Genomic DNA, 21,893 nt, shown 5'->3' with positions numbered 1-21,893 from the left:
GAAACCAGGCTTATTTTAAATTATCCAAAGAGTGCACCCAAACAAAAAAAAAATTTTCTTAATTTTTTTTTTTTAATTTTTTTTTTTCCAAAATAATATTTTAAAAAATTTTATCATTTTATTTTTATCATCCTACGAATAATAGTAATAATAATAATAGTGATAATAAAAAAGGTTCAATTATTTTTATTCAATATCCTTTTTTAATTAAAAAATAAAAATTATATTTTAAAAAAAATTTTATTTTTTTTTTATTTTTTTAAATTTTTTTTTATTTTTTTTTTAATATTTTTTAAATATTTTTTGTTTTTAAATAATAATATTTATTTTTTGGGCTATATAAAAAACTTTCTTATTCGAGTAGTTTAACAAAAGATTTTATTATAATAACATAAATATAATATATAGTAGCATACACACAAATAAAAATTATTATTTAAAAGCATCAATAGTGTGTAAAATAGTTTTTTTTTTTTAATTTTTATAGCCAATTTCATCTTGTTATATTTTTTTTTTTAATAATAACAAAAAGAACTCAAAATAAAATAAATAAATATATATAATTAATAGAATGGATGAAGGTAAGATATTTAGATGATATACAATGATTAAAATTTTTAATATAATATTAATGATTTATTTTTAATTATTAGATCCATCAATTGTAAATGATCCAAAAAATAAACAATTTAATGAAGATATAAATTCAATATTATTATTGTTTTCGAAATCAACAGAATGGGCAGATTTTGTAAAATGTTTATCTAAATTTGGGAAGTTATTTGATAAATACCCAAAATCAACATATATTCAATCGAAATTAATGGTATCTAAAAGATTGTCCCAATGTTTAAATCCATCACTACCAAGTGGTTGCCATATGAAGGCATTAGAAACATATGATTTAATTTTTACAAGAATTGGGGTAAGTAGCATATAACACTTATTATTTTTTCTGTTTATTTCATATTTCTTAATACTAATTGATTATTATTATAATGGTTTTTTTTAGCAAGAAAGATTATCTAGAGATATTTCAATATATGCAACAGGTTTATTCCCATTATTTCATTTAGCTAGTACAAATGTCAGAGTTAAAATTATACAATTATATGAAAAACATATTATACCATTGGGATCAAGATTAATTTCTTGTTTAAATGGTGTGGTATCATCAATTTTACCAGGTTTAGAGGAAAACCAAGGTGAAGCTTACGAACAAGTAAAAAATCTTTTAGATAGTTTATCACAATCTACTGCTACAACATTATTTTATCAAGCACTTTGGAAAACTTTAATTACAACACCTTATAATCGTTTATCAGCATTAAATTATTTATTATTACGTTTACCAAAACAAACCGATGTATCAAATCAATGTAAGTACAATGGTTTTTTATTTTTTTATTATTTTTTTCAAGTACAGATATTAACAATTTTAATTTTATAGTGATGTATTTACCCGAAAAAGATACTTTGGTTTCACAAGCTATAGCAAATTCATTATCAGATTCTAAAGTTTTAGTGCAAAGAAATACATTGGAATTAATTACAGTTCATTTTCCATTATCATTAAATATATTTTCAATGGAGGCATTGGAGAGTTTGGTAAGATCAGCGATTATGGTTGTTACACATAAAGATATGTCATTAAATAAAAGATTATATACATGGTTATTGGAAGATAAGTCATCAAATCAGCCATTATCAAATAGAGAATACTTTGAAAAGTATGGTAAAGCTCCAACAGTGAATGCATTTAAAAGAATATTTAGAAAAACTCTTGACTTTTTGGAATATTTCGATAGTAATCAACAGTTTATAAATTTAAATAGTACAATGGGTGGCAATAGTAATAATAATCTTAGTAGTTTCTTAATAAATAGTATTGTAATAAATAATACCCCAGTGTCACCATCCAACGATAATAGTAATAATAATAGTAATAATAGTAATCAACCAATACAACAAATTAATAACAAAGAGGCTTTACTAAATTTAAATAATATAATATTGCCATTTAAAGTTTTAATTTATTTCTTTGAAAAGGAAGAGTTTCAAGTAATTATAAAAGATATTTTACCAGATATTTTAAAATATATTTATATCTTCAAAGATGGTTACTCATTTTCAAAACAAATTGTAAAATATACTGATGACTTACTAGAGTCGATTGCAGATCAAGGTGCAATTTGGGAGTTCTTTGGTCAAATGCTTTTGGATCAACCAAGTTTAGAGTCCATCAAATTGGTTGAATGTATTTTGGATATCATGCACCTATCCAATGAAGAGGTACAATCAAGTTATCTTCCAGGTTTACTTGGAACTATGATCAAATCATTATACAACATTTTGGAGTTACAAGATCATCAATTAATTATAGCTTATACCCAACTATTATTAAAAATAACAGGTAAAATTATTATTGACACACCACAATCTTTAAATTGTTTAATACAGTCGATTGAATCCTATCAAGATTATTTCCTTAAAATTTCAAATTATATTCAAGAACAATATGAAATATTAAATCAACAAAGTGGTAATATAGTGCAGCAATCACAACCACTTCAAAACAATATATTATTATCATCACCTCAGGCTATACCACAACCAACACCACAATCACCAACATCATCACCAAAATCATCCCTCAATAATAATACAGTTCAACAATATCAAACTCAACAACAACAACAACAACAGCTAAATTCAGAATTATTTTTAGTTTTAGATTTATCTTTCCAATTATTAGTTGGCTTAATTTCACAATTTAAGAGTTCTACCACATCCCCAAGCCAGTCACCTCAACAAACCTCCCCAGCATTAGAGTCTACACCAAAATGGTTTTATCCAGTTTTAAGATTTTGTGAATCTGATAACCCTTTCATATCCTGCTTGGCCATCAAAACATTTATCAATTTGGCAAATAAACATGGAGATATGACAATGAGCAGGTCTTTCAAGAATATTATTACCAGCGAACATTTTAATAAATTATCAAAGAAGCTCTGGTCGCTCTTAGACCCAACCTACAGCACTATTCATTATCGTGTTGCTTCACTTTTCTGCTCATTAAGAGAGCTCAATGAACATGCAGTTAGCGTAGTTATGGCAGATGCAATGTTGGATTCAGATTTATCTAATCGTATAGAGGGCTATCAAAAATTTGCTCTCTTATGGAGATTAACTGGTGAATTGGGTAACTCTTCTTTGGCCTTTTCAAATACACTATTCTTAATGTTAGATTCTCTTAGTAATGACGAACCAGTCATTCGTTTAACTGGTCACACTTGGTTAGCCGATTCGATTTCCAGAGCTGAAAGAATTTTAGATCCACTATTAAAGATACTTTTGGACAAATCTACCATTAGATTTAATAACTTATACCAGTCAGTATATGATACACGTAGGGTAATTTACGTTTTCAAAATATTAAAAACCATTATCGAGTGTGATTTCAAATTATTCATTCAACATGTCATCGAAAAACCAATCTCTAAAGATGTTATAGCTTTAAATGATCAACAGGCAATGAACTATAGAGAGTCACCAAAATTACATCAAAATTATATATCTAATCAAACAAATTCACCAACATTAGGTGGTGGTGATAGCACATATAACGGTTTTAAAAATAATAATCAACAACAACAACAACAACAACAACAAAATCAACAACATAATCAACAACAAATGGAGGCATCGTCAGATTTCTTATTTATGCCAACAAACAGTTACATCGATTTATTAATTATTGTAGCATTAAGATTTATTCAAGGTCAAGTTCCAACCTCAATCGCAAGCCATCATAATGGTGATACTAAATCTTTTGTTTCACAAAATGAGGTTGTTCAAATCTGCGCAGCAGAGTTCCTTCAATACCTTTTAGCAAAGACTTCTATCCAACCAAGCAAAGCCCAAGATATTGCAAATTATATTCAGGATCCAATTTTACAAAATTTAGCTCAAGCAGTTTCAACCTCAAACATGGTGCTCCAAGTTCATTTATTATCATTATTAAGATCAATTGTATTGATTGATTCAACCTCATCCTATGTATCAGCTTCACCAACCTTTTCATTATCACCATCTTTAGATAATCATCATCATCACCATCACCAACAACAACAGCAATCAAATCCATTATCTAATTCAATGGGATCCACATCATTAACTTCAATAACCCAGTCACAAATGTTTTTACAAACTACTGTTGTTGGTTTAATTCAACCATCCACTAGATTTAATATTAGATTCTATTGGTTAGATTTTATAACTTTCTGTTTACCAAGAATGACAAATTCTGTACATCTTTCAACTGTTGTAACTACTATAGTTAATTGTCTCCGTGATATTTTGGGATCTTTTGAATCAAGAACACTTTATGATAGTATTACTTCTCGTGATATCATTGTAATTCTAAAGAGTTTAACTTTTATCTTCAATTTTTCAATCTTAGAACCAGCAACATCATTCGATAAGGTTAACCAAGAGGAAACACAACAAAGCCATCGTTCAGCACTTGGTGTCAAAATATTTACAGATTTTGTTAAAGATGTTTTCACAAGTGATATTGATGCTTCAGTTACTCTCACACCAATTGGCCAAGTTAGAAAGGATATTTTTGCAGTACTTGCTGATGTATTTTCACCATTCCTAAAGATTTGGGGTCAGCCAAAATCAAGTGGTCAAAACAAGATTTCAATTTCAACTGATGTCTCTTCAGATACACATAATAAATTTGCAATTCAAGATTTAATTCTTCATATTTTAGACCCATTCATGTTAAAATACCCACAACAGTTTATTGAAGCTATGGTAGAGTTATGGCAAAGAAACGAAGTATCGCCATCGATTGCAATGATTTCATCGAGCCCAAGTATTTCAAATATTTCATCAATATTAAATAGTGGTAGTAGTAATAATACACCAAACACACCTAGTATTGGTACCCCAACTCCTAGAGATTTAGAATCGATTCAAAATAGAAAGGTTATTATGGAAATTATCAATAGTTTAGAGTCAATTAAAGAGGAGTCAATATTCAGTGCAGCTCATCAAATTCTTGGTATAATTCGTAATCAAGAACGTTCAAAGCTTTCAAAGACTATTTTACACAAATTAACAATGAAAGAAAGTTCTCTCTATGATTTTGTTTATAAATATATTGAAGAGTACAGCAGCCAATTTGATGGGGTATCGATTGCATTCCTATCATTTATCAAAGAGTCTCTTCATAGTTCAAATCCAGTTACTTTTGTATCACTCTTACAAATTTTAAATATATATATCAAAAAATTAACACCTGATGAAAAAACAAAAAATCCAAACCGTGCTAAATTAAACAAAAGAGAGTTACAAGATCTATTACCAAAGATTGTCGATGCATGCTTTTTAATTTCTGGTAGAGGTTTTAGTGATATCTCTGCAATGTATATACCACCATCATCGTCAACTCAAAGTAACTCAAATTCATCAATTGGTTCAGGTAATAGTTTGGCAAATACTCCTCCATCCTTAGCACATACTAGCTCGTCATCAGATATTTTGGCTAATAGTACACTATCATTCACTTCATCACCACTTACATTGGGCTCGAATGCTCCTCCTAATAGAAGCTCTGTTGATTTTAGAATGTTCCAAGAAAGTGGTTATATTCCATCTTCAGTATTACAAACCTTACCATCAGCCTACACTTCTAGTAGTACCCCTATTGGTGAGGATGCCAGGGGTCGTTCATCATCAGGAGGTGAATCAGACCCATCAATTTCAGCTCCAACAAAATTAAAGAAAGAAGCTAATCGTTTGAAATCACAAGTTAGTCTCAAAGCATTGATTTCATTGGCCAATGTTTTAGCACCATTATTGGATTCTATTTTCGACGATAAAGAAAAAATCAATACAATTCTTGCAAATTCACTCCACAATGTTTCTGCCTATCTAAGAGCTAAAACTCCAGATGTCACCCGTGATAATACTTTTTATACTGCATGTCTTTTCAGTTCATTATCCGACTATTCATACAACTTAAAATCAATTAAAAAGGAAGTTATCGATTTATTCCATGACCAAGATTTTTTCAAGAATGACTTGAAGACCTTGGAGCAAATTAGTAAATTCCTCAATCAAACAATGATTCACGATAAGACTGCTCTTAGTGATTTTACAAAATTACTTCATAAGCCATGGTCATCTTCATCATCATTAATGTTTACAAGCAAAGATACCGAGAACTTAAATAGGGCAAAGCAATTGAAACGTTTAAGTTTCCTCATTTACTCTGGAACAGAAAATCAATACCTCTCTATATTACCTTTAGTCCAGGAAAAGATTGTCGAAGCACTTAAAATCCCAAATGCACCAGTGCTTCATCTTCAAGTATTTTTCTGTTTACGTGTACTTTTAGTTAGAATCTCACATCAAAATCTTCGTTCCTTCTGGCCAATTATTATTACAGAATTAATTGATATCCTTTCACACTCTGATAACCACGACTTGGTATTTGCAGCATGTAAATTTTTAGATTTGGCTTTAACACTTCCAACAATCACCGAGCAATTCAATTTGTTTGAATGGGTATTTGTCAAAGATTGCTTTGTTAAACACTCACAAGAACCACCATTCCATCCATTTGTTGACCAAATCGCAAATAATAAACAACCACCAACCAAAGAACAACAAGCAGTTCAACAAGCTAATATCGATACTCAATTGGTTTTAACATCATCAGGTATAATAGAAACTCAATTGTTTGATGCACCATATTTACGTCCATGTATAATGCTAAGAAATGTTAACGAGCTTCCTTCAGGTTTTAATGAATTTAAATCATTCCTTTCAAACTTTTCAAACTGTATCTATAGTAGACATTTACAAACATCGAAGAAATCTGTAGATTATAAATTTATAAATGAATTATTATGTTTCGACTTTTGTGAATTGGATACTTCTAAATTATCAATTACACCAGATTCAATTTTAACATTTGAAAAGAAACAATATCATCAAAGACAACACATTAAATTACAACTAAAATTATTAGAGGAACAACAATTAGAATTAGAACAACAACAACAACAACAAAATAATCAAGAAAATAATCAAGAAAATAATGTAAAATGGATAAAATCAAATCAAATTAATAATACATCACCAAGATCAAGAGCTATTTCAATTTCAAGAGATTTTGATCACTTAAATTTAAATAATAATAATAATAATAATAATAATACTACTAATGATAGTAATATTGACGATAACACAAATTAAAAATAAATAATATGTTATTATTATATATAAACTAAAATTTTTTTATATTTTTTTTATAATATGTGTACATTTATTTAAATTATAATTTTAATTATAATTTGTTTTTATTATTTTTAATTTATAAATGGAATAATTTTCCAAGTTGATTGTTTATATTGTTGGTATTGTGGCTGTGATTTAAATTTATTATCAGCTATTTTTTCCAACATTGGGGTTGCAATTTTTGTCATGAGGAATACTTTGAAGATTGGAGCAATGAGAGCAATCATTTGATCAATTCTGCTATTTAGACCTCTAGCACATAAGATATAGATGGTGGCATGCATTAAAATTTCGGCAAAGTAGTTTGGATGACGAAGTTTCTTCCATAGACCAATATTGATAAATTTGTTTTTATTTTCTGGCTTCATAAGGAAAATGGTTTTTTGAACATCAGCAAGTGTTTCCATTACAAAAGCACATACCCAGAATATAATTAAGAGGTAATCGGTAATTGATATTGAGATTGAAAAGTGTTGTCTTGATACTAAAAATAATGGTGTTAAAATACAGCTAATCCAAACACCTTGCATCATCCAGTAGTATAAAAATTTTGCTGGTTTGTCCCTGACATCGTTGAATCTTTTGTCAACACCACCATGCTTTTTAATTCTGTCATTAAGGAATATAAGTAATCTTCCTGACCATACAATAATTAAAATTGATACTAATAGAGCCCTTTTTAAGCCCATATAGCTTTTATCTTGCAAATGACTGGGAACTTCATCATAATTTTCAATCAACATTAATATACCATTTAAAATGAATGTCCCACACCCAAAAACATCATAGAATCTTTCTGAACGGGTAAATACCCCATGTAAACCCCCAATGAGTTGAATTGAAAAAATTAATATATAATATCCTATCATTATCTGTAATTAATTTGAAAAAAAAATAAAAAATGAATTTATTATTATAAAAAAAATTATTTAAATTAAAAAAAAAAAAAAATGGATTTTAAAAAAAATTTTAATTTTTAAAAAAAAGAAATTTAATTTTTAATTTAAAAAAAGGTTTAAAATAATAGTGATTTGTTATAAAATATATATAAATTTTAATATTTTATTATTTAATTTTTCTTTTTAAAAGATAAATATTTATCCTTTGTGTTTATATATTTTTAATTTTTTTTTTTTTTTTTTTTTTTTTTTAAATGTAATTTTTAAAATTTATTATTTTTAATTTTTTTTTTTGAAATTATTTTTTTTTAATTTTTAAAATTTTTTTTTTGAATATTTTTTTTTTTTAATTTTTTTTGATTCTTTTTCGTTTAGGTATAAATCATTCATTTTTTGTAATAATTAATTAAAATAATAAAAATGTTAAGTTTTGCAATCAAAAAAACCAATTTCTTTGGCTTAATCCGTAGTAGCGGTATTTTAAGTCGTTCAATTTATACAAGCAGAGATATCAATGGTTTTGACGAAACCTTATTACAATTACAAGAAACTGTTAGGGAATTTGCACAAAACGAATTAGCCCCAATGGCTGCAGATGTCGATAAAAAGAATGCTTTCCCAATGGAAATGTGGAAGAAAATGGGTGATTTAGGTCTTTTAGGTATTACTGCCCCATCAAAATACGGTGGTTTAGATTTAGGTTACACTGCACATTGCATTGCTATGGAAGAATTATCAAGAGCTTCAGCTTCAGTTGCTCTTTCATATGGTGCCCACAGTAATCTTTGTATTAATCAAATTACAAGAAATGCCAACGAAGCCCAAAAAGAAAAATATTTACCAAAATTAATCACTGGTGATTTTGTTGGTGCTTTAGCTATGTCTGAACCAAACGCCGGTTCAGATGTCGTTTCAATGAAAACCAATGCCAAGAAAACAAGTATTTATCATATTTAAATAAATAGATATATATTAAATTATAAACTAATTTATTTTTATTAAACAAAAACAGATGGTGGTTGGGTTTTAAATGGTAGCAAGATGTGGATTACTAATGGCCCAGATGCCGATGTTTTAGTTGTTTATGCTAAAACTGATATTAATGCTGGTAGCAAAGGTATTACTGCCTTTTTAATTGAAAAAGGTATGAAGGGTTTCTCAACTGGTCAAAAATTAGATAAATTAGGTATGAGAGGTTCAAATACTTGTGAATTAATTTTTGAAGATTGTTTTGTTCCAGACGAAAATGTTATTGGTCAAGTTGGTAGTGGTGTCAAGGTTTTAATGAGCGGTTTAGATTATGAACGTTTAGTTCTTTCAGCCGGTCCATTAGGTATTATGCAAGCTTGTTTAGATAACGTTATCCCATACATTCACCAACGTGAACAATTTGGTAAACCAATTGGTGAATTCCAATTAATGCAAGGTAAAGTCGCCGATATGTACACTATTTTAAATGCTTCACGTTCATATGTTTACTCTGTTGCTAAATCTGCCGATAATGGTTACACTTCACGTAAAGATTGTGCCGCTGTCATTTTATATACCGCTGAAAATGCTACTCAAATGGCTCTTCAAGCTATCCAAACATTAGGTGGTAATGGTTACATTAATGAATTCCCAACTGGTCGTCTTTTAAGAGATGCTAAACTCTACGAAATTGGTGCTGGTACAAGTGAAATTAGAAGAATGTTAATTGGTAGAGAACTTTTCATGGAAACTAAATAAACAATAAAATCTCCTTTTTTAAAAAAATAAAAAATAAAAAATTTATGTCGTAAACCTATTTAAATTATAACAGGTACTTTTATTTAATTTTATTAGCTTTATATTTTTTAAATATTATTTCTTTTTATAAAAATTTTAACTATTCTTCTAATTTAGTTTTTTATTATATATTTCTTGTGTACTATTATTAATATTATATAATTTGATATTGTTTTTGTCATGTGGTTTAAACTTTTGGAATAATCTAATAATGATTGATAGGTTAATGTTAAAAAATAACCATGTTGCAAACATTTCGAAATATAAATCTTTGAATGCCCTATATAAAACTTCATGGGATATCCAATATAGTATGATGAAGGTGTTTGAGAATTCTGAAAAGTAGAGGATGATGGGAAGAGTATAGAAATACCAACACATAAACGGAGTGTATAACCCTCTTGCCCACACTATTGCAAAGAAATTGATACTAATAAATGATAATGTAAATATTCTATTCATTATTAACTCCATACTAACAGAGTCATAATATTTGAAATTTTTGATATCATTTACTTTTAATTTCTTCACAATTTTTATATTTTCTAATTTTTTTAATTGATTTATAATATTCTGATATTTCATTATAAAGACTATAATTGTCAATACCAAAGCTAATATCTATAAATAATTAAGATTTTTTATTAGTTTATTGTCATCCTATTATAATATATAATCACACTTACCAATAATAAATTAAAAAGTTTCATATCATATAGAATTCTGCCAACAAATTTAAAGTTTCTTGTTTTTTCCCATAATAAAGTTCTGCTTAAATCGTAAGCATTGGAAATATATGCAACTGGATTGACTAATAAGAATGGTAAACCCAATAATATTTGAATGATTGCCATTATTGATAGATAATAAATTGTTTCGTTAAGTGTGAGAGAGTTAAAAAAAATAAATAAAATAGCTGGTGAATAAAATATTGTATGAAGCTTTAAAGAAACTGTTAAAGAATATATAATTGAAAATAGCTTGAATCTTTTTGATATGAATAATAGAATTGCTATATGAATTAAAAATGTTGATGGAAAGTCATTAATAACTATTCTTACATTATATAAATGTAATCTATTTGAAATAATTGGTAAGATTGATAAAAATATAGGTATTTTTAGTTTTGAACATATTCTTTTGATTAATATAAAGTTGATAAATTCTAAAATTGCCCATATTGCTTGAAATATTTGTAAACAATTGCCCCTATTTGAAATATAGTATAAAAAGGTATAGAGGTAGGTGAAACCAGCTGGATAAGTGTTTGGACCGTGGTAATGCATATAATGACTATAGTCAAAATCGAAATGATTTCTAATCAATGCAGGTATTAGCTCTTCAAAATATTTATTGCTCTGATGTTGATCTTTAAAAGATTTAAAGTAGTGGCTATTTGTGTTTAACTGTTCATACTGTTGTTGATTAGAGATGATATAGTTTTTAAATATAGAACTATCTTTTGATGGAGGATTTAAAAATTGATCGATGTGATGAATATGAGCGGGCCAATCATTTGTAAAAGCAGGTTGGTTAACAATTTCATAAAATGAGAATCCCAAAATAAATAGAGCAATTATATAAAAGAAAAATTCTTGAATATTTGCAAGGGTGAGTTTTTTACTTTTTTTTTTTAATATTCTTTCAATAAATGGTCCAAGGTATAAATATTCGAACTGACTTATCCTTCTTTGTAGGCGATATATTAAAAGATACCCAAATATTGTATATATTATATATTTAACTTTAATAGAATTAAGCGAGGTTTGATCATTCTTTAACAAATATAATATTCCATATTTCTCTAATAATAAACTATCAGACTGGTTTAAATGTTGATCATTTTTTAATATTATTGGTGGCGATGGAAGGTAGTAGCTTTTGGTTCTACTTGTTTTGTCACAGTGTGAAACTTGATCAGCTAAATCTCTAAAAAATGATAGATGACCTCCAAAATTTGTCACCAAATAGTTGTATTTTAAATTAAAAAGTAATACGTCGCCATTAACTCTTGTTGGTAGTTCATCAATGATTGAGGTTAGTTTGAAGTCATATATACCATTGTGATCAGAGTCTTTTTTTAAAATATATATAATGTTTGAGTTTGGATATTGAATTGAAATTAAACTTGAATCTTTTGAAAATCCAATTGAAACATGGTGTTTTGAATCTAATGGTGTTTCTGAGTGAAAAGGTATTGGTAGAGATTTGATTATTTTGATGTAATCTTTGCCTTTATCTTTGCTTTTAAAAAGTTGTGTTAGGTGAACTGTAAAATCTAAATCTTGAAATGCTATTAATATAGGTTGTTCATAAGTATCTTTATTATTTTGATAGCAATCATAGTCGTCACCCTTTTCTTTATTTGTCACCATTCTAACTGAGTTCGATAAAATATAAGGTAGTTCTAGTTCTCTATCGACCCAACCCCCTTCTTCATAATTATAGAGAATAATTTTGTTCTTTTTAATTGAGGAAAGTGATGTTGATGGTGTTGATTTTTTGCTATTATCGTAAGCTAATACTAAAAATGAATTTCTCTTATTACTATCTGGTATAAATTTAATATCCTTTACAATATAATCTTCATTTATGACTACTATGTTATTGTTTTTTTCTTTTTCATTGTTGTCCTGAAGTTGTTGAATATATATTTTATTATAAAATGAAAGTAATAATGAGTTGCCATTTGGTGAAATTTCTAATTGTGGTTTAGGTGGAATAGATGATTCTTTATAGTTATAAATATTTGATTGGTATGATTCACTATTGTTATTTATTTTATTTACTAATTTATTATAGTTATCGTTTTTTAATGATTCTCTAATACTTGAAATTTCCAATGTATTAATCCACACTTCATTATAATCATCTAATGGGAATACAATATTATAGTTTGGTGATATATTATTAACATGTTTGAATGAATCTTTTCTATTTGGTTTTATAATGGGCATTCTATTTTCTACAAAATCTAATTCAGTTTTTTCATAAACATCTACTATTATTGAATTTTTATTTCTATTTATTGATAATGAAACTAGTTGGGTACCATCCTTTGATGAAATACATTTTAAATTTTCAATATTTTCGTCATTATATCCACTTAATTTTAAACTACCATAATATAAATGCGTCCAATCTGGGTATAAATTCGGGTACCTAGTTTATATTATTAATGATTTGTTTCTTTTTTGGTTTTAAAAAAATAAACAAAGAAAAGGTAAATTATAATTTTATACATACATTAATATCCTGTGAAATTTTGCTATTTTATCATTAGCACATGTTATTATATACTGGTTATCATAAGAAGTTGTTATTGAATGAATTGTACTCGTATTATGATCTTCATTTTCCCATCCTATATTTAAAGACCGGTCTCGTGACAACCTCCAGTTATTTGATAAAATGTAGTTGTGTGGTTGTAAAAAATGTAATAAACTACATTCAACTATTATATATTTTATAAATAAAAGAAATACAATTATAACAATTTTCATTTTGACTTTTATATATATATTTAAAAATTATTATTTGTTTTATTATTTTTTAATTAAAAAAAAAAAAAAAAAAAACACATTTTTAAATTAAAAAAAAACAAAAAAAAAAAATTTAAATTTAAATTCACACACTTTACTTTTTTTAACACTTTAATTAATTTTTTCTTTTTTTACAAATAATCATTTTTTTATTATTGCTTTTTTGAATTATTTTTATTATTATTTTTTATAAAAGGATTTTTTTTACTCTTAATAAAATATTTTTCTTGATATTTTTTTTTTATAAAAAATTATAATTTATTTTAATTTTTTTGTTAAAATATTTATTTGAATAAATAAAAGGTTTAACAACCAGACGCCCCATAACTAAATCAAATAACCAGAGAACAATAATAAAAGTGAAAAGACGTAAAATCATGATATTTATTTAAATCCAAATATTTATTTTTTTTTTATTTTTTTATTTTTTTATATTTTTTTTTTTTTCATTTTTTTATTTTTATTTTTTTTTAAATTTCAATATCCAAAAAAAATTTGGTAATAATAACAATAATAAAAATAGATATAATAAAACAATGAAAAAAATTAAATTTTTTTTCTTTTTTATTATTTTTTTAATAAATAATAATTTTGTTAAAACTCAAATAACAAAATGTATTTATGTAAATGATGTAAACAATCAAACCTATGATTTAAATCCATTAATGTAAAGTATATTTATCAATAAAATAGACAATTTCAATAGATTTTAAATTAATTTTTACCTTTTATATTATAGTAAAAATACAGATTTCTATTCAAAAGGTTTTAAAACCTTTGGTATTGGTGCAGATACTACATTTTATTTTAGTTTTTGTCGAGTAACAGTAGATCCATGCAAACAACGTGCGTGTCAAGATAATAATAATGCTGGTAATTTAAATGTAGAAGAAATTGTTACATTCAATGATACAGGAATTGTTATGACAACTCACTATAAAACAAATAATCTTGGTGGTACAAATTGTTTGGCAGCATCGCCATCAGGTTATAGAAATACCTACATCAAATTAAGTTGTGATCCAAATGAAGAATTTAAAATTATATCAATGAAAGAAAATGGATATTGCGTATATGAAGTAGAAGCTTCAAGTAAATATTTATGTAGAACATGTCCTTTCGATTGTTCAAATCACGGCTTATGTGGACCACACGACGGTATTTGTCAATGTGATACTCAAACCAATGGTGATTTTTGTCAAAACTCTAAACTCTTTATTGGCTCAAGTGATAGCGCTCCAGAAGAAACTGGCGGGGTTATAAATATATATGGTTATTTTGGGCAAATTACAAGCAATGCTAAGGTTTTAATTGGTGACCAAGAATGTAAAAACCCAATTGTATATAGAGGAGGTACTTTTGACACAATACAATGCACCATTGGTCCAGGTAAAGGTACTAAGGACATATTATTTACTGATAGGGATTTGAAAGTGTTGGGTGTCAATGCATTCCGTTACACACCAAAAGCATACGAATGTTTAAAAAATTGCTCCAAACAAGGTGTATGCGATACAACTACAGGTATATGCAAGTGTTCAGAGGGTTTCGCAGGTCCAGATTGTTTATCAACAGGCTCAAACTCGACAACAGGTGTTGGCGGGGATGGTTCTTCAAGCATAGGAAATTCAAACACAACTTTTACAATAAATATACACAGTTTGGTTGAATTTAAATTTGATGGAAATGTACATAAAGAACACATACTTTATAATAAATGGAAACAAATCTCAACCACCAACACTACCAATAGTATAATAACGACTTTTAATCAAATCATTCCAAATACAGGTTGTGTAGTAGAATATAGTGTAGAGCAGGTTTTAAATCATCCTAAAGATTACTTTTTTGCAAACCAAAACTTTACATTGGATCCAAACTCATTAAAAGTTACAGTATCCATTCATTCCTACAAATACAATTCCACTTTAAACAGTCTCCAATTAAGAATTTTGTCATTGATTGGTGATGAGGAAGACAGTAACGTCAAATGTAAGCAAGAAACCGATTTTGATACAGATGGTATTAATAGTCTTCACTCATCCAATTATATAACGATCTCAAGAGAAAATAAAATTTTCTATGGCAGATTTTTAAGTTCAATGTTATCAGATTTAAGAGTTACCTACATGTCCACCCAAATAGTTTCTAAAGATCAAGACTCTTTATTGATAGGTTTAAACATGCCCCATTGTATCAATGAATGTATAATTGATCCAGGTAAGTTTAAACAACATAAATTATTATTTTTTTTTTTTTTTTTATTTGTTTATTAATTATTTTTTTTTTTTTTTTTTTTTTATTCACCAGATTTTTCATTGTTGGTATCAAGTAAATCAAATGATAGGGAATGTGAATCAAAAAGAGAATGGTTTTTACCAGTTGTAATTATTGCACCAACAGTAGGTGCGGCCCTTATTGTCATCATCTCCGCAGTTATCTACAAAAGATATCGAACAAATCTTAAAATTGCAGCTGCTGCTTTAAAATTAAATAATTTAAATTAAAATAAAAGAACATTGTATTATAATCATAACAATCATTGTCTTTATAAAAAATAAGAGAGTTTCACTTATTTTTTTAATTTTTTTTAATTTTGTGCGGTTGGTTCGAACCACGAAGTTTTTTTTAATTCTATGGGTTTTTTTAAAATTTTTTTTTTTTTTAATTTTTTTAATTTTTTTAAAATTTTTATGGAAATTTAATTTTTTTATAAAAAATATTTTAAAGCTCGTGCATGTTTTTGAACCAACCGCAATAATTTTCCGATTTTTTTTAAGATTTTTTTTTTTTTTTTAATTTTTTTTTTTAAAGTGCGGATATGGGTTTGGAGGTATTTTCGAATTTTATTTTATTTTTTTTTTTTTTTTATTTATTTTTATTTTTGTTTTTTTTTTTTTTTTTTTTTTATTATGAAAATATATTTTCCCTTTCTTTTTTTATTTATATAAATATTAAATAATGGTAAAAATAAATATTATTATTTTGTTTTTTTTAGTTTTTACTATTATTAATGGATATATAATTAAAGATGTAACACAAAAAGGTATTTACAAGAAATATTACACCAGCTCAATTGATTGTTCATATCTTTATACTATACTTTGTGTTGTGGAATCTGGAAATGAAGATTGTTCAACATTAACATTCTCAGAAGTAGCATCACAAAGAAAATTATTGTACAACGACACATCAGCTCTATTTGAAGTAGGATTTGCTTCTGGTACCAGTGGTTCAAAATCATTTATAATCAATTCAAAACTAACAATCAATGTCGAATGCCTAGGTAATTGTTATATAAATTAAATCATTTTTCATTTATATACATAAATCTAACCATTTAAAATTATTTTTTATCTATAGAACTTGATGTAGAATCTTTAAGTTTTAAAATTGGAGGTTCTTATTTCCAATATCCAAACTCTTATGATTTTTCATATCTTATGGCTGGTATCTATAAATTAGAGGGAGTGGATTTAGGTAACAGTGGAGTTTCTACAGGTGGATTTATTTTAAGTGATAAGAGCGCTGTAATTCAAAATATCTATGGAAATTATTTTTTAATTTATTTCCCAAATACAGCTCCTCCAGTGAATGATGATTTAACAATGATAATTTCCACTGTTTCAGGAAAATCAAAAACATTCAATCTTGAAAAGGCAATTAAAGGTAAGAAAATTATTATATAAACTATTTTTATCTCCACAAAAATATTAACTAATTTATTTTATAAATATACAGATGATTATGTCAATATTACAGAAATTAAAACATATCCAGAAGATTATAATAATGTTGGATTGTTTGGATATAATGAAGGTCCGATATTAACTTTTACAACAAATAAATCAATTTCTCTTCAAGTATTTACTGTCGATGGTTTTCCTCGTAGTAACTCCATGAAGCCTATATATGGCGATGACAAGAGCACAACATATCTATATAATTTTAATAGTTATGATACCGATTCTACATTTAAACTATATTCTCAAGATGGTAGCAGTTACAAACCTTTAAAAGAGTTTTCAGTTAATACTCCTCAGTGTATGTTTATTTTTAAAAAGTTATATTTCGAATAAAACACTACTAACCAATATATTTAAAATAGTTTTATTTGAAAGTCCACAAACCATAGACCCGGAAGCTTTCCAACAAGAATTTTTAGGACATTCAATTTTAAACTTATATACTGTAAGTTCGACTAAATATGAACTGGCTCCATTCTATTTTAATATTGGTCCTAATAGCATTAAAAAGTCTTTTCCATTTGGATTTATCTATGGATCCAACAAAAGCTTTACACACTATATAAACATTTTTATTCCACAATATAATGTAGATAACAAAAACTTTATTTCAATAAAGTCAGGTCTGGGAAATGTCGAAATACAAAAAAATTTTCAAACACTAGGTATGTATCTAAATTATAAAAAAAATTATCTTTTTTTATTTTTGTTTTTAATTTTAACTTTTTTATATTTATTTTTTATTTAGAATATGATTTAAATACTGAACCAGTAGTTTATAATCTCGAGTATATTAAAATAGTATCGGACTTGTTTTTAATAAGAGTTCATATTAAATCACCAAATGGTTTTTTAAATATTGAAACCTCAAATGGTGTTATATTTGGACCAGAATACAGAGTCTCAGGTGATTCAAAAGATGGAGTTTATGAAGTTATCGATCAAGTATTATATTCACCTTTAGTAGTTAGAATAAAAGTTACTGATATTTACTTAAAATCAAAAGATTACCTATATGGTAGTGCAATTTCAATTAACCCAGTCAAAATTTTAAAATCACCATTAGTTTATGATTGTAAGTACTCTATATTTAAAAGATCATATCAAATAATATTTATATTAACATTATTATAATTTTTATTTTATAGTCGATATATATTCAATTAAAAGTGTATCATTTTTATATAACAATATCAATATTACCAATTACAGACATTACAATATTTTTTATTTCAACTATGATAATATTCCAAAAGATACACAGTTTAGAATGACTCACGTAGGTGTAGAAAATAATCAAAATACTATAACTAATATGGGTAGTATGGGTCCAGTCTTTTACTCAACATATAACGAAAAGAAAAGGTTATTCCAAATCGAGTTTTATATCGAAGAAAACACCAATTCTGGGCCTTATGGTTTTGTATTAAATTTTATCGGATCCAATCTTTTCAGCTCTTATTTAGATACTCAATTAATTATTAAAAATACAAGTATGCACATACATTTAGATTATTAAATATTAATCTGTAAGTTTTACTAATTAATTTTTATTTTTTTTATTATATTAAGAAATGGATTTACAAGGCCCAATTTTTAAAACAATTACAAAGATTACTTCACCTAAAATTGATGAAAATAACATAAGTGGTGTTATTGGATGGATAATGACCATTGAAGACCCAATCAATGGTTTTAAATCCGGGTATGTAACAGTTAGAGGCAGCGAAGATTCATCTGTATTTAACTATACATTCACTGTAAATGATGTCAAGGCAGGAGGAAATCAATATTCAGGTGATTATGAAGTTAAATTGATCATTTCAAACCCATGCATTCCTCAAGTTTATACTATTACTGAAGTCACATTGTTTGATAGACTCGATAGAATTTCATATTTTTCAATATCACCACCAAATGAATATACATCTCTAATCAATCCTTTTCTATATTTTTTGAATGATTCAAATATTAATAAGATTTCAGTTGACTGTACACCTATCTATTGTACAAATCCACCCGATCTTTTTTCTTTTAGTGCTTCAACAAAACAATTGGAAGTAGGTGGCTTAAACAGAGAGATTTCATTTACATTTACAGCATACGATCTTCAATGTGGTATTAGAACAGATCAATACCCAATAGTTTATCTTATTACAACAATGAATCAAGTTTTGGAATGTAAGTCAAACATTACCCAGGTTGTAGTGAACCCTCCTGTAAATGATGAACCAGTTTATGGAAACGTTGTAGATTATTCGTGTACTATTCAGGTACCATTTGGTTTCGGATACCCAGGCGGTATTTTTATCTCAGTATATGGTTTCATTAACAATGTTGGTTTATTTAGTGGACTTTCAGCATATGAAATGACACCCAAAGATTTTGATTACTATATCTCAACTACATTCAACGAAAATAATCCCAATCTTGTAACTTATTATAGAATAACGGAGAGGGGTGGCGACCTTTGGTTATTTGGCAGTGGTTTTGGAGCAACCTCAACAGCTTTTATTACTTTTGATGATGGCAGCAAAAGTGTAGTTCAAGCTTCAATATCCAATTCAACTGTTATTAAACTACTAAATGTCAAAGCAACCTTTAAACCATATAAATTATATATCAAAACAAATTCATTGCAATCAAATATTATGACCATCGAACCAACTATTTTTAATATTGTGGATGTACCTGATCCAACAGAAACTCCTCCTTTAACAAATAAACCACAATATTGTATAGGTTCACCAGTATGCGGAGGTCCATCAAATGGTAAATGTGTTGAAAATCAAGGATGTGTATGTTTTTCACCATGGATTGGCAATGATTGTTCATCTCAAATCATTATTATAGATCCACCAACTGCAAATAAAACTGATCCAACTACAAATATTACATTACCAGGTACAAATAATAATAACTCAACTGTTACATACAAATCATTAATTACATTGGTATCAATTAGAGAGGTTAATATTTTAGGTGATATGGTTTATGAGAAACCATTTGAAAAATGGACAGTTAAACAATTAGACGACACAACTTTTATTTACAATACAACTTTAGAAATCACAAAAAAAGATAAAAAATCCACAACAACCAATGTTAAAGTAACACTAAAATGGTTTACAAATGAAACAAATGTCACATTCGCAAACGAACAATTAATAATGAATCCATCATCAATGAAATATACTATTGAAATTAGCGACTATTCATTTGATGATTCATTAAGTCAACTTCAGTTAATAATGTCAGCATTAATACAATCAAATACAACTGATGACATTTGTTCAGTAAGAGAGTTTGGAGAAACAACATCAGGAGATAATTCAAACTATGTAAAGATTCAAATTGACAACCATTCATTGTACGGTAGATTCATTCGAAGAGGTTTTATAGATTCAACTATTAGATCAGTAACCAATATATTATTAGACAAATATATGAAACCAATTAGCGGAACTAAAGAGTTACAATCATATATTGGTATTCAAATTCCATATTACAGAGAATCAATCATTTTAGATCCAGATTTCTCAGTTCTTATTGATTCAAATTCAGCATCATCCAAATCAGGTTCAATCTGTTCAAATAAATCCAAACTATCAGGCCCAAAAATAGCAGGAATTGTTATTGGTTGTGTTGCATTTGTAGCAATTATACTAGTAATAATTACATACCACTTTATAAAGAAAAGAAGTGAAGAAAAGTTTATTTCAAGTGTAAATAAAAAAGCTCGAGAGATGAAAGAATTATAAAAATAGACTTTTCTATTTAAAAATTCTCAACAAAATAAATCAATCCAAAAAAATATTAAAATTGTACTTTAATTCAATCCAATCTCTTATAATAATATTTATAAAAATATAAAAATAATTTTTAAAACCCACACTAAAACTGGTTAAAATTTTAACCAACCTGTACAATATAATTATAAAACCGGTGGTATTATAAAAATAAAATTTATTTTTTTTAAATAAATATTTAGATAAGCGTGTGTAATTCCGTATTGCCTAAATTTTATTTTATTTTAAATTTTTTTTTTTTTGTCAGAAAGATATTTTCAAGATTGTTTGGAAAAGAAAATGATTTTTTTTTTGAAAAGAAAATTTTTAATAAAAATAATAAAAATAATAAAAATAATAAAAATAATAATAATAAATAAAATGTTTGTGAAAAAAAAAATAATATATTTTTTATTATTTTTTATTTTAGTTTATTTTGTAAAAGTCCAAAATGCAATTTTTCAAGATGTGACTCCGTCATACTATACAAAAACAAATAAACAATATACATCTGTTGGCACATGTTTTTTTACCAAACTAATATTATGTGTTTTAGAAAGTGGTGAATGTGGTGATACATTATCAATAGAACCTGGATCAATAGTTAACACCAAAGTGCTACACAATGATACTGCTTCAATGTACAAGTTTTTTTTTGGCGTACCTGTTGGTAATATAACAATTAGTGTTAATTCAGAGTTTAAATATAATATTGAATGTATTAGTAGGTATTTTAATTTACAAAAATTTGTATTATGTGCTTATAAGTTTTATTTTTTTTTTTTAAAATAGGTTTGGATTTAGAGATTTTAAATTTTAAATTAGTAAATCAATATT

General features: G+C 26.5%; 6 protein-coding genes across 6 annotated transcripts; 4 read left to right on the top strand and 2 right to left on the bottom strand.

Annotated features, from left to right (window-relative positions):
- Nucleotides 1–571: 571 nt before the first annotated feature.
- Nucleotides 572–7,305, top strand: DICPUDRAFT_98134 (uncharacterized protein; the record flags this gene model as incomplete). The annotated part of the gene is made up of 4 exons (XM_003288743.1): nt 572–581; nt 654–925; nt 1,013–1,379; nt 1,451–7,305. The coding sequence occupies 4 exons, from the start codon at nt 572–574 to the stop codon at nt 7,270–7,272; spliced, it is 6,471 nt and encodes a 2,156-aa protein (XP_003288791.1). The 3' UTR covers nt 7,273–7,305.
- Nucleotides 7,306–7,338: 33 nt separating this feature from the next.
- On the bottom strand, nt 7,339–8,179 carry DICPUDRAFT_92165 (uncharacterized protein). Its single transcript, XM_003288733.1, has one exon. The coding sequence runs from the start codon at nt 8,055–8,057 to the stop codon at nt 7,386–7,388; it is 672 nt and encodes a 223-aa protein (XP_003288781.1). The 5' UTR covers nt 8,058–8,179; the 3' UTR covers nt 7,339–7,385.
- A 454-nt stretch (nt 8,180–8,633) lies between these two features.
- On the top strand, nt 8,634–9,941 carry DICPUDRAFT_153071 (mitochondrial isovaleryl-CoA dehydrogenase; the record flags this gene model as incomplete). The annotated part of the gene is made up of 2 exons (XM_003288742.1): nt 8,634–9,153; nt 9,226–9,941. 2 exons carry the CDS (start codon nt 8,634–8,636, stop codon nt 9,939–9,941), a joined length of 1,236 nt encoding a protein of 411 aa, XP_003288790.1.
- A 147-nt stretch (nt 9,942–10,088) lies between these two features.
- DICPUDRAFT_153070 (uncharacterized protein) lies at nt 10,089–13,667 on the bottom strand (the record flags this gene model as incomplete). Its single annotated transcript, XM_003288732.1, has 4 exons — nt 10,089–10,601; nt 10,667–13,142; nt 13,281–13,434; nt 13,658–13,667. The coding sequence occupies 4 exons, from the start codon at nt 13,665–13,667 to the stop codon at nt 10,089–10,091; spliced, it is 3,153 nt and encodes a 1,050-aa protein (XP_003288780.1).
- Nucleotides 13,668–14,028: 361 nt separating this feature from the next.
- On the top strand, nt 14,029–16,059 carry DICPUDRAFT_55625 (uncharacterized protein). Its single transcript, XM_003288741.1, has 3 exons — nt 14,029–14,189; nt 14,262–15,742; nt 15,833–16,059. The coding sequence occupies exons 1-3, from the start codon at nt 14,059–14,061 to the stop codon at nt 16,027–16,029; spliced, it is 1,809 nt and encodes a 602-aa protein (XP_003288789.1). The 5' UTR covers nt 14,029–14,058; the 3' UTR covers nt 16,030–16,059.
- Nucleotides 16,060–18,394: 2,335 nt separating this feature from the next.
- Nucleotides 18,395–21,029, top strand: DICPUDRAFT_34568 (uncharacterized protein; the record flags this gene model as incomplete). Its single annotated transcript, XM_003288740.1, has 2 exons — nt 18,395–18,761; nt 18,841–21,029. Coding segments are annotated over 2 exons (2,556 nt in total), but the record flags the coding sequence as incomplete, so codon positions are not given.
- Between the last annotated feature and the right edge of the window lie 864 nt (nt 21,030–21,893).

The sequence above is a fragment of the Dictyostelium purpureum genome (assembly GCF_000190715.1).
Source record: "Dictyostelium purpureum unplaced genomic scaffold DICPUscaffold_147, whole genome shotgun sequence".
In the NCBI taxonomy this organism is placed as follows: Eukaryota; Evosea; class Eumycetozoa; order Dictyosteliales; family Dictyosteliaceae; genus Dictyostelium; species Dictyostelium purpureum.
The sequence above is the reverse complement of the archived record's forward strand: the minus strand, read 5'-3'. Positions and strand labels throughout refer to the sequence as shown.